The 12517-nt window shown below is 36.2% G+C and overlaps 1 protein-coding gene across 1 annotated transcript; it reads left to right on the top strand.

Annotated features, from left to right (window-relative positions):
• Nucleotides 1–1282: 1282 nt before the first annotated feature.
• Nucleotides 1283–11301, top strand: cenpk (centromere protein K). The gene is made up of 10 exons (XM_084390459.1): nt 1283–1407; nt 1658–1792; nt 2088–2132; nt 4333–4396; nt 4538–4584; nt 4673–4755; nt 7829–7924; nt 8232–8367; nt 8462–8515; nt 10374–11301. The coding sequence occupies exons 1-10, from the start codon at nt 1405–1407 to the stop codon at nt 10527–10529; spliced, it is 819 nt and encodes a 272-aa protein (XP_084246585.1). The 5' UTR covers nt 1283–1404; the 3' UTR covers nt 10530–11301.
• The last annotated feature ends 1216 nt before the right edge of the window (nt 11302–12517 follow it).

Genomic DNA, 12517 nt, shown 5'->3' with positions numbered 1-12517 from the left:
ATAATATATCACAATACTGTTGTTTATACTATATTTTAATCAAATATGCAGGCTGGGTGAGCATAAGAGACTTATTTCAAAAACATTTAAAAATCCAACTGACACACACACACACACACACGTTTCAAGTTTAGAAAAATACATCAACAAACAGTAAAATTGTAAAATATTATAACAATTGAATTTATAATTATGTAGGATTAGGCTTGTAACGGTTCACAAAATTCACGGTTCGGTTCAATCGCTGTCTGTTGCATTGAGACTCTGGTATGGCTTTATTTTGAAATTCTCGTCAGCAAAATAGAGGGAAAACAAACAATATTGACAATATTGTTTATAAAATGTAACTCGCAATGTTAATTTATTGTTAATTTAACTGTTCCGTTCCGTTCGCCTTACATACTTAATAATCGTGGCAGCGCTTAGAAATCGTGACGTACGCCAATAGCAGCTGCAAAGAAGCATTGTGGGAAATACCGACTGTTTAAAAACCCGGGGACCCGACAAAAATGTGTATTTTATATATAACATATTATGGATTTCTTATGAAAATTAATAATTGTTGAGTCACAGAACAATGCAAAAAAATACTTATTTTATTTTAATACTTATATAATTATGTACTATTTTAATGATTCATGATAAAGTTTAGGTTAGTTTAGGCATGCAACAAATTCTATTCTCAGTAGTTTTATTAATGTTTTAAATTATATATTTAAAATTTGCAGTAAAATTAATGTTCAGGAACTTTTCTTAATAATAAATGTATTTTAGATATAATTTAGATATAATTTTCACGCATATTTATACATGCAATGTCCTGGGGACAGAAATCTTACCCATTTGGTAGAATGTAATGCAGAACCGAACGTATCGGCCAATTTCACTATTTCTCGCTCAAGTTCTGTTATTCTGCTGCCCCCTTGTGGAGAACTGTCTGGTATTGCAGTCTTGTGCAGTCCTGCTTGCTTTTTTGCAGTTACATCTGGATATGTTAAGATTTTGTTTGCGCATTTACCTCAAATCCGCAGGTTTTTTTGTATTTGTAAAAGGAATTTTGTGTCGTTTCTTTTAAAAAGTAGCCTATAGCTATATTTATTTATAATATTTATTTCTTTATGACTCTTATATAGGCTACTTCTCGTATAAGTCCACGTTTTACATTCATAGCAAATGTTCCTTTAAGTTCTATGCAATATACAGACAAATGGGTGTGATTAAACCTATGTATTAATGAAATATACAACATTTTCAGTATAAGCAGCGCAGTTGCAAAATCCTTGAACGTCCACAGCGTATGACGCCTGCGTTACGTCATGACGTTGTTGCTGGCGGTATTTTTGTTTGGGGGTTTTGTTTAGTGCCACACTTGGGTGTAGCATTCGCTTAAAAGATAAACGATATATGGTGAGTACCAGCATGACTGCTCAATTTGGATTTACCGCATGACATCGCCACAAAATAAACTAAAGCTTTTTCACTTTACAGAACTGTTTCGCGTAAAGTTATTTGAAATCGTTAAGTTAGCTGCACGGCTAACGGTCACCTTTTGGATTATAAACCTTTTTGAATGTAACGTTATCTGGCTGGAGTTTTCTCTTTTCTGCTGTTATGTTTGGTGCTTCTTGCTTGTTTGACTTTTATCACACATCTGTAGAGCCCATCACCATCGAAGCAAACAGAAATGGAGCAGGAGAACCAGTCCTCTCCGTCCTCAGATGACGCAGGATGTATGGCTGCAAAAGCAGTGTTGTTAGAGGAGTGTGAGGAGCAGTTTGGACTGCTACAGAAGGTAACTTAAGTTCATTTGCTATGGGATTGGTTTCAGATCGGTGGTCAGTTAAGGTGAAGTTTACCAAATCTTTGTTAGGCTATAAGAAATACACAACGCTTTATGAATCACAAGATTTTTTTACAGCCTATGATCACAAGGTGCACAGACCTGGGTGGTGTATATTTTTGTATCATTGAATGTAGACACAACAAGTTACATGTTTGTCTTTTTTTATTTAGCCTTTTGTGAATTATGGAGACAGCTGCTGCAGAAATGCAACTGTCTAGTTAACACAAGCACTTATATCTTTCAGCTTCAAAACGAGATAATTTTAGCTGACACAGAGGCTGATGATGAGGTTTGTCTCTCTCCTTGTTGTACTTTTTATTTTAGAAATCAGTTGTGTGCATGTAAATGTTACTTTTCAGTATATAGGCCATTCTACAGAATCCAGAGTTTGAAACATCTGGTAAAACATGTGTCTTTCCCCACACGTGTTGTATACAGAAAATCGTATAATATCCAAGGTACACATTTCTAGTAACTGTGCAGTTGATTCTCATATTTTATTTTCAGAAAGTTCTGGAATATTTTTCCGCTCCCCAAATTTGGAACTACGGAAACACAATAATAAACAATTTGATAAGAAGGTTTATATTGACCTATCTATCTACCTTGTAAAATATATTTTTTGCTATTTTATTAAAAAGTTTTAACAGGTAAATCAATAACAATTAGCCTACAATTTTAACAATATTTCAAGTGTATTTTATGAGATTTGTTGTATTTTGAATCCAATCTTTCTTTGTAAAAGGTGTACAGTTTATCATACTGATTTCAAAGTTAAAGGGTTAGTTCACCCAAAAATTAAAATTCTGTCAGTAATTACTCACCCTCATGTTGTTCCAACCGTGTAAGACCTTCGTTCATCTTCGGAACACAAATTAAGCTATTTTTGATGAAATCTGAGCAATGTCTCACTCCTCCATAGGCTTCTATGTGACCGAAACTTGCTGGCCCAGAAAAGTTATTAAAGAGATCGTTAATATAGTCCAAGTGACTCCAGTGGCTCAATCTCAAGTATATCAAGCGACGAGAATACTTTTTGTGCGCAAAAACAACAAAAATAACGACTTTATTCCACTATTCATTTCCTTCTCTCTGGACCTCTAGTTGGTTCGCGTAGTGTTTTTGCGCAGCGCGTCTGTGTTACACGTCACCACGTAGGCTCACTATTGGCCGACGCCGGTCATGTGTGTGATGCGTGATGACGTGCAACACAGACGCGCAGCGCAAAAACACTACGAGGCCCAGAGAGAAGGAAATGAAAAGTGGAATAAAGTCGTTATTTTTGTTTGTTTTTGCGCACAAAAAGTATTCTCGTCGCTTGATATACTTAAGATTGAGCCACTGGAGTCACTTGGACTATATTATCGATCTCTTTAATAACTTTTCTGGGCCAGCAAGTTTCGGTCACATAGAAGCCTATGGAGGAGTGAGACATTGCTCAGATTTCATCAAAAATAGCTTAATTTGTGTTCCGAAGATGAACGAAGGTCTTACGCGGTTGGAACAACATGAGGGTGAGTAATTACTGACAGAACTTTCATTTTTGGGTGAACTAACCCTTTAAGTTTGGATATACATTGAACATATACATACTACATGATATAGGATACATACATTAGTTTGGATATACACTGAACCAAACACTATAATATCATCTTAGTTGATAATTTATATACTTTATTTTTGACAAAACATCTTATGTTTCGGTCGTGACCGCATTTTCGGTAGGGACTAATGTTTTGGTAGCGAACAACTCACATTACAGAATTTTAACTCTCATACTAAAACATACTAAAATACTAATGATTTGCATAACTACTAAAATTTAGTTTATTTCCCCCAAATAAAGGATAATGTGTTGCCTTTTGTCACTACCAAAACAATGATGACGTTTCGGTCGTGACTGTTTCAGTAGTGCCAATTTTAGATACTTGTGGGGCTTGATCAAAGATGCTAATCAGCACATGGTTAACTAGCACAGTTCTGAACAGTTCAGTTATACAAACATAACACATTAATTCTAAATTATGGGACCTATCTATTATGAAAGAGAGGCTATAAGAGAGAGGGACAGGAATTCCTGATCAAAAATGTAGGGGTGTGGTTAAAATCAGTCTCAGACAATGGACTAAAACATACACTGTTTCGGTAATGACGTGAATTTGCGGGAAACATTTTTTACATCAAGTTTCATGATTTACAAAGAAAATGAAAAATTATTATTTTTTTTTACTTTTTTTTTTGTTGAAGAAAAAAAATCTATTTTTGAAAACAACAAAGGACAGCCACCTCCCAATTGAAAGTACCCAATAAATGATGATTTTATTAAGCTTACTGATATTTAAAATATTATTGTGGGATTCAGTAGATAATAGAAGGATCTTAGTAAACATCTAAGATTAGAATATTTTGCTCTTTAAATGTGATTTTTGGTTGTGGTTGCCAAAATATAGTTTATTAATTATTATTTATTTATATTTTGTGGGCAGGCAGTGAATCGCCTGATTGCAATCACATCTGAGCTTGAGCAGTGGCAGGAAATGGAACCAAAATGTAAGCTGTTACCTATTGTTTTATGTACGGTTTCAAAATTATATAATATAGGCTAATACATGCAATATTCAAAACCCTGGTAACCACACTTTTAATTGCACAGTTTATGTGAAGACATTTATTATTATTATTACTTTCTAGTGCTGACAACAAATCCTGAAGTCTTAGTAGCTGTTGGAAAAGAACAGGTACGTAACTTATTACTTTAATAACACTTAATAGGCAGAGAGCGTACCAAAATATTAAACTTTCTTTTTACACTGTTTCTCCTCACAGTTGCAAAGACTCAACAGTCAACTTAAAATGGTCCTGTCATACTCAGAAGCAAAGTTGGATGCCCAGAAAAAGATTTTGAAAAGGTGCGACACAGTTTTTGTTAAAGAGCCCCAATTATGCTTTTTATTGTTACCGTTCATGCAGTGTTGCATACCTATTTCAGAAAAACGAGTCGTCAGTAATTCCAGTCTTATTTCATGCACAAATGCCAGCCTACGGTCTTCTTTGGCTGCCCGCAAATGTCTACTTTGATCCGCCCTTAAACACTGTAGTTGTATCTGAGGCCTGGAAGAGTTTGGTTTGTGTCGACATGACGAGAAGGTGCTGTTTTCTGTGCTGCGAAAGCAAATCCACTTTGCATGCTCTTCCAAAGGATGAGGACTGATACGGTTAAATCAATGTCATCATTACTGTTCGTATCACTGTGTGTATATATATATATATGTGCTGAGGAAGGTTTCAGCTGAAATTCAGATATGGTAATAGACTGTTTAGTTTCTGACAAGCGGTAGACTGACAGACTGGGCCATCTGATCAATCAGAGCGAGGAGGCTCTCGGAAAGGAGGGATTTAGAGAGACGTTTCAGGCACTGTGAAAAAAGGTGATGCTGCAATGTAGTGTTGTCAAGATACTGAAATTTCTAACTTCGAATACGATACCTTGAACAATATCGATTTTCGATACCATGGGGAATACTGCTATATAGATGATTTATTATCTGATAATTGTTTGATAATTTTGGGTAATTTTGTTGCAATAGCTTACATACAGAACAGGGAGGCTTTATTTGAATCGTCTAACTAAATTTACAAAAGACAAGTGAACAGTCGGAAATAAAATATGAACAAATAAAATAGCAAATGACAGCACAAACTAGATGTACCGCATCGCGGTACAAAATATGACCGCCGCTCAGGCCTGCACTGGCTTTCCACAAAAATAAATGACGTGGAGTAATTTGGCTGTATTGCGTGTTTATGTATATACCTAAAAAAAGTAGTAGTGTGTATGTGTGTGTGTTTGTGTATGTGTGTGTCTGTGTGTGTGTGTGTGTGTGTGTCTGTGCGTGTATGTATGTGTGCGTGTATGTATGTGTGCGTACATGTGTGCGCGTGTGTGTTTGTTTGTGTGTGTCTTTGCATGTGGATTTGTATGTGTGTGTATGGGTGTGTGTCTGTGCGTGTGGATGTCAGTGTGTGTGCATGCTTGCGTTTGTTTGTATTCCTGCATGTGTGTGTGTGACAGTATCATCCTAAACCAGCAACCCTTCGCTCAACAGCACCATCTACAGGCCGATGAGTGTACAGTCACTAAATGTGCACATAAATGAATTTATTTTATACCCCCCCATGGATGAAATTCTACGAAACTTAGCAGAGGATACCCCCAGAGGATGTCAAGTTAATCATACACATGAAATATGGTGCAGTTCTGAACATCTCCACTGAAGATAGGGGCGATTAAAGCAGAATAATATTGCATTTTCATTTTTTATGGGAGGGGCGCAAATCACAAATGAGTGATTATGGGCTAGGTTGATGTGGGCCCTTAAGAGCAACAAATTTCTTCATCCTCGGTGCCACGGTTCAGGTAGTTATTTAGGAAAAACTGCATTTTTTTGGGTTTGGGGGGGCCCAGCGCGGGGGGGGGGGAGTGGCCCCCGGGGACCAAACGAAATTTTTCCTTAGAAGTCTAGTGGGGCTACATGCCCACCAAATTTCATGTTCCCCGGTGTTTCGGTGTCCCTGGTATCGTTGACGAAAAATTTACGGGGGCCCCAGCGCAGGGGGGGAAGTGGCCCCCGGGGACCAAACGAAATTTTTCCGTAAAAGTCTAGTAGACCAACATACCATAAAAATTTCTTCATCCTCGGTGCCACGGTTCAGGTAGTTATTTAGGAAAAACTGCATTTTTTGGGGTTTGGGGGGGCCCAGCGCGGGGGGGAGTGGCCCCCGGGGACCAAACGAAATTTTTCCTTAGAAGTCTAGTGGGGCTACATGCCCACCAAATTTCATGATCCCCGGTGCTTCGGTGTCCCTGGTATCGTTGACGAAAAATTCAGTAAGGTGACGAAAAAAAAAAAAAAAAAAAACCTTTGACAATCCCTATATGACCGCTTTCGCTAGCTACGCTAGCGGCGGTCATAATAAATACAATAGAATAAAGAGACTAATGAAATAAACATGGCTAAGTTTTTCAGGTGAGTCTAATGCCAGTTTTCAGGTGAGAGATACTACAGAATCTATGTAAATTAACTCTTGATGATAGTCTTCATAAAAATGAAATACAGATTAATGCTACAGGTAGGCCTATATCAGACTGCTTTCACTTTAAAAGCTTATGCACAGATTCTATAGAGTGGTGCGGTGCAGGTATGACGTCACTTCGTAGGCCAACCAGCAGTTAGCATCAAACTGGTTCCCTCGACAAAAACCCAATAGGATTTTTACACAGGCTTTTGGATTATCGCAAAGAAACAAGCTTTGTGATCAACAAAGGTGTATGATACTTGCATGTTTTGTCCATCAAGATAATTTTCACAGATGAACACACCTTTTATGAATTTTGAAGCCTAAATGCAGTTGCCAGATGTAAAAAGCTAAAGGTAGGCTATAAACGAACTACACCACGGTCCCAAGACTTCAACGTCACCACCACTAAGCTTCTGACAACTCTTTCGGTTTTTATCTAAAAACATTTCCCCAGAACATTTGAGTTAGAATAGTTTATAAGAGCACAATTATAAGCATAGCGAGACTGTAAAAGCAGACTGAGCTTACCTGTTCGGCGTGATGTTTAAACCCCCCCATAGCCTCTGTAGTCCAATTTAGCCACTTGTTAGCAAAAAAAAATCACGTTTTGGAGTAATACTGATGCGTTTTATGTCAGAATACAAGTGAAAGTGTCTTGAGCTTGTTCACCTCAGACCTTATTTCAGCCATTAAACCAAAATCCCATTCAAAAAACCCATTGACTTCGGGAGTTTTAGTCATTTTAGTACCAAGTTTATATATATATGTGTGTTTTTTTTTTTTTTTTTCATGGTTTTAGTTTAGTTAACAGTAATAACTTTGTTCAAGATTGCTATGCGGACTGAAAAATACATTCATGAATAATATAAACATGTATAAACTCTGATTAAAAATGTTTTTCAGGGAGCAGACATGGCAAGCTGAGAAGAAAGAAGCATTGAATGCGGTGTCTGAGAAAATCACCAGATTACGACATGAAAATGAGAAATCAGAGCACAGGTTCTTAGTATAATGCTGGGATTAAAAATCACATTATTACATCTGCTTAAAGGGATATTTACCCAAGAATAAAAAATATGCTCACCCTCATGCCATTCCAAACCTTTGAGGTTTTATTTTATCTGTAAAAACAAAAGGGTAATTCTTTTTAGCCATGTTCATTCATTTGGTTACAATTCATGTGAGAACTAATAGTACTTGTTTATAGAAGATTATATATCCACACACACTCTGTGTTTTTACAATAATGATAATGTGTTTTACATTAATAATCCAATCCTATTTTTTCCACATTATTTTTTTGCAGTATTTTGCAGGATATGAAGAGAAAAATTAACAATCTAAAGGACTATCATAGCAGTCTGATGGAAATGCTGAGCGACATGTTAGCTGAGCACTTCCCACTTCCTGATCCCCTAGGAAACGGCACAAAGAAAAAAAGAGTAGGTGGTATCTTTACACTCTCAATCAGATCAGAGAATATTGGATTTGTATTTTTTGGCTGTTGCATATAAATATTGGATTTGGATTTTTCAGGCTGCTGCATATGATGCAGAGATTAACCTGATTTCACTGAGTGAGATTATCGAGGTATGTTCGGATACCCATCACAATAAAACATATTTCTTTTTATATCTTCACATTATGTTTGTAAGCTTTTAAGAATAGAATGTGTTATTGATTTAATAGAGTGGAAATGAACTTGTTTCTTGACACAGCATGTTTAAAGATACAGTAAGTGATTTCTGAGAAACATTTGAAATCAACCCAAACAAACACACCCCTCCCTTCATTGCTCCGTCCCCAAAATGCACAAGTACGGCCATGCAAGAGTGGATGTCTCTTTATCATAGCTGAATTGAAGTAAAATGATGCTTCATGAAAAATAAAGTGAAGATGACAAACGAAAGACAAGGAAGAACAAAAAATGAACATACAGTACACCAGAGTACAAGTAGGAGTTGGTTGTTAGTCGCCAACTGCATAGCAGCTCCAGACTAAATATGAAAAAATTATCCTGTTACTATAGCTAACATTACAACAACATATCTTGGTTCTGTGAAACATAGCAAAACCAATGTTACTCGCATATGGAGCAGAAACAACAACCTCTGCGTCCATTTTCAGGGCTTCCCGCTTGGGTCTCTCCAGTGCTGGAAAGCTTTTCTAACATTAACGCGGGTCCTAAAGCTCTTGCCTGATCATAACTAGTGGTCGACCGATATATCGGCCGATATTTGGCATTTTTGAAATATCGACATCGGCCGATACGTTTTTCTGATTGGCCGATGTGTTGGAAGCGGGACTTTTATTTTGACGGCGCTCCGGACTTTTATTTTGACGGGCGGCGCTGAGAACACCAGCGCCAGAAGAGAACGGCAGCGGCAGCTCCTCAGATCACACAGCGCTCACTCACATTCTCCGTCTTAATTAATTTACGATCTCTGTCAGTCATATCTAATACTTTGTTAGACAGAACTGGTAAAAAAAGTAAATGGTATGCGAAGTAAGTAAAGTAAAGCGTTTTCTTTTATATTATTTGTAACAGAAAAGGCAAACAATCAGGCTAAAATACTTTCTCATTTGCCGTCAACATTCAGCAAATGCGCATCTACGTCATTTAAACAAATCTCTGAATATCTAATAAACATTTAATTTCACAATCCTTGCAGATTTAATCGAATCCAGCTGTGATATCTTGTGAAGTGTGCATTACTGTCTGCGAGTGAATGCGAACAGAAGATCAGCTTCACAGGAGACGCGATCAAAAAACTTTAAATCCTTCATTTTGAAATATGCTGATATATATCCAGTTGCCAACTGTGTCATATCCATATCGTTTTCACTGTGCTGTATGTAAAATTAGCGTTACCATGTCTTTATTTGAAAAAATATGATTACCAGCACGAAATTACCAGATTACTGAGTGCCCTGTTATAGTGTTTACCTTCTTTTTATTCACATATTCATATATTTCTAAACAATTACTTTGTGAAAAATACTGTAATAGGATTGCAGATTCAAGAAGTTGCCATCTAACGTATAAAAGCATGTTTATTTTAAAGATTTGTTTTCTAATTTATTTCTAATTTATTAAATATTGATGAAAATAAATATATATATAAAAATATCGGCTTTATATCGGCCATCGGCCACCCTGCTCTCTAAGATATCGGCATCGGCCATCAAAAAACCAATATCGGTCGACCACTAATCATAACCCTTCTTTTCCCAGTGATATTCCTCATCTCTTTTTCAACAGTATTTCTTCAAATCTCCCTATTGCTCACTCCCTCTCTCTCTTCCCCTACTTCTGATTGGCTACATGTTTGTTGTGCTGCTCGGTCTGATCCACTTTCAGCAGTGTTTCTCTGAAATTGCTTACTGTACCTTTAATTTACTAACCCTCTTTTAATCACATTTAATCATACACATTTATTTATTACAGAGATTGACCAATAAAACATTAGAAACTCCACATGACCCTTATGTGACTACTGATGACACTTTCTGGCCCCCGTACACAGAGATGCTTCTTCGCAATGGTATTGCAATACGACATTCAGAAGATTGCAATAAAATCCGCCTGGAAATGTTTTTTTAAATCTTAAGTGCTCTAAACTGAAACTAATTTAAAAATTAGATTTTTTGTATGTCTGTAGTTAACTGTAAATGTCTAGTTTTACTTAAAAAGAAATCAGCAAAAATATTTTCCATTATGGTATCACATTGCAATTGATTTATTTTGGAAGTCCAACACTTAGAATACATGTTTCTCTTCTATAGTTGTGTTGGTGTTTTATTTTATTTTGTATATACATACATTTGTCAGTCTGTCAAAAATGAATTCTTAATTAAAACCACCCTAAACATTCCCTTTGACTTGTCATTCCCTGTCTCCAATGCTGCTTCAAGATGTCGGTTTGGGAAATTTTCACGGTTTGTAAACAAAAACAAAACTTTTTGGGTCACTGAAAAATCTCTACTATTAGTTGTTTAACTTGTTGTGTGTAGCTTTTTTCTTTTCTTTTTTAATTTTTTGGGGAATTGTGTGAAATCAGAAATTGGCTTTCAAAAATACCTCTTCCAACAAAAAGGTTTCAGCAAATGTCATTATATCATCATGTATTATTAAATGTGTAATATTAAAATGAATAATAAGTTCCTATTTTGTTTTAAAAGTTCTCAATTTGTTAGTAGTGCAGTGTTTAGTTGATGTTTATTGGCTTATTTCATTGTGTGTCTGTTACCCATGCTGTTGTCTTTATGTGGGTAATACTGTTCTCTGTATCTGTTAATATATTGACCACCGTTTCTGGAGAGGCTGTATTTTAAGTCATTGTGTGGTCTTAGCTTACACTGTCTGTGTTAATATCAGTACATTTTACAGTAATATACAGATTTTAATAGTTCAGGCTGTTATATGACATATGCTTTAATGACAGAAACTGAACTACAGTCACCAAAACACCATCCCATAATGCTTATGACGTTGTTATTGTAGTTTAACAATAATGTCCTGGTAACAGCTGGCACATCTGCTGGTTTTGTAAAATTAAAATGAACAATCAAAAATATAGTTTACACTTAGATTAAATGGAGCCAAAAATAGCTTTGTGACAACTAGCCCCAGGGCATTTTCCGTTGTAAAGCCGTTTCCTTTCAACAGAGGGCGCGAGGGCGCTACTTTTTCCACTGTCGGTCTGTTGCCCTTTACCTGTTGAAAAGACCACAGGTAAGGTACATTGAGCTAGTTCAGTTCGTGTAGTCGTTCAGAAGTATATAAATGTCGCATTTATATAATCTGTCAATTTTGCTATTCGAATACAACATTACATTGGGCAGTATACAATGCGGCGACACCTTGTGAATAAAAATCTAACGAGCTACTTCATATTGCCCTTCCTAGCCTGGTTTAAACGAATTCGCATTGCTTTAATATAGCTCAAATATGTGGGATAGTGTGAATATTTAGCCTACCTGAGTACTAAACTTGACAAAAGTATGCATATAGCCTAAGCTTATTTGGTCAGACCAATTATCTGACTCCCGATTGATAAACAAGCCACTTACAATCACGATAATTCTTTTGAGCATGCGCGAGACCGTTCTCGAGACTGGCTGGCACCCGACGTTCATCGCTTTACAGTTTCTGCAAGTTAACACTACAATCAGACAAAATGGAGACACAACACGACTGTCTTTCCCAAACTGGTCACACTTTATTCAATAATAATTCATTAGCAAACTTGACATAAATCTTGAATTAATATATACCCACATAGCTAGAAATATGAGATAATGTGCTTGTTAATGTTTACTAATGAACTTATTAAACATTAAATAATGATTAACAGATTAATGTAAAATAAAATGCTTACAAATTATGAAAATAAAACTTTCAGTTCATATGATCAAGCACTACTTGACAATATGCAAATGTCGTTAAGCTTCAGTTTAATTTATTACCTATGCACGTTTTTTCCATTTACAAATGTAGGCTACAATAGCAAAAAAAGTTGTTTGGTAGGGAGTGATTCAGATGTTCAACAGAAAATTAACCAATATATGACTGGCCTTTATATTAGGGGT

This window comes from Rutilus rutilus, assembly GCF_951802725.1.
Source record: "Rutilus rutilus genome assembly, chromosome: 2".
NCBI lineage: Eukaryota > Metazoa > Chordata > Actinopteri > Cypriniformes > Leuciscidae > Rutilus > Rutilus rutilus.
The sequence above is the reverse complement of the archived record's forward strand: the minus strand, read 5'-3'. Positions and strand labels throughout refer to the sequence as shown.

Bases quoted from the DNA above. Each gene is read 5' to 3' on its own strand.
- cenpk (XM_084390459.1), top strand. The intron at 7,925-8,231 runs GTTCTTAGTATA...ATTTTTTTGCAG, and splicing joins AATGAGAAATCAGAGCACAG to TATTTTGCAGGATATGAAGA. The intron at 8,368-8,461 runs GTAGGTGGTATC...TGGATTTTTCAG, and splicing joins ACGGCACAAAGAAAAAAAGA to GCTGCTGCATATGATGCAGA.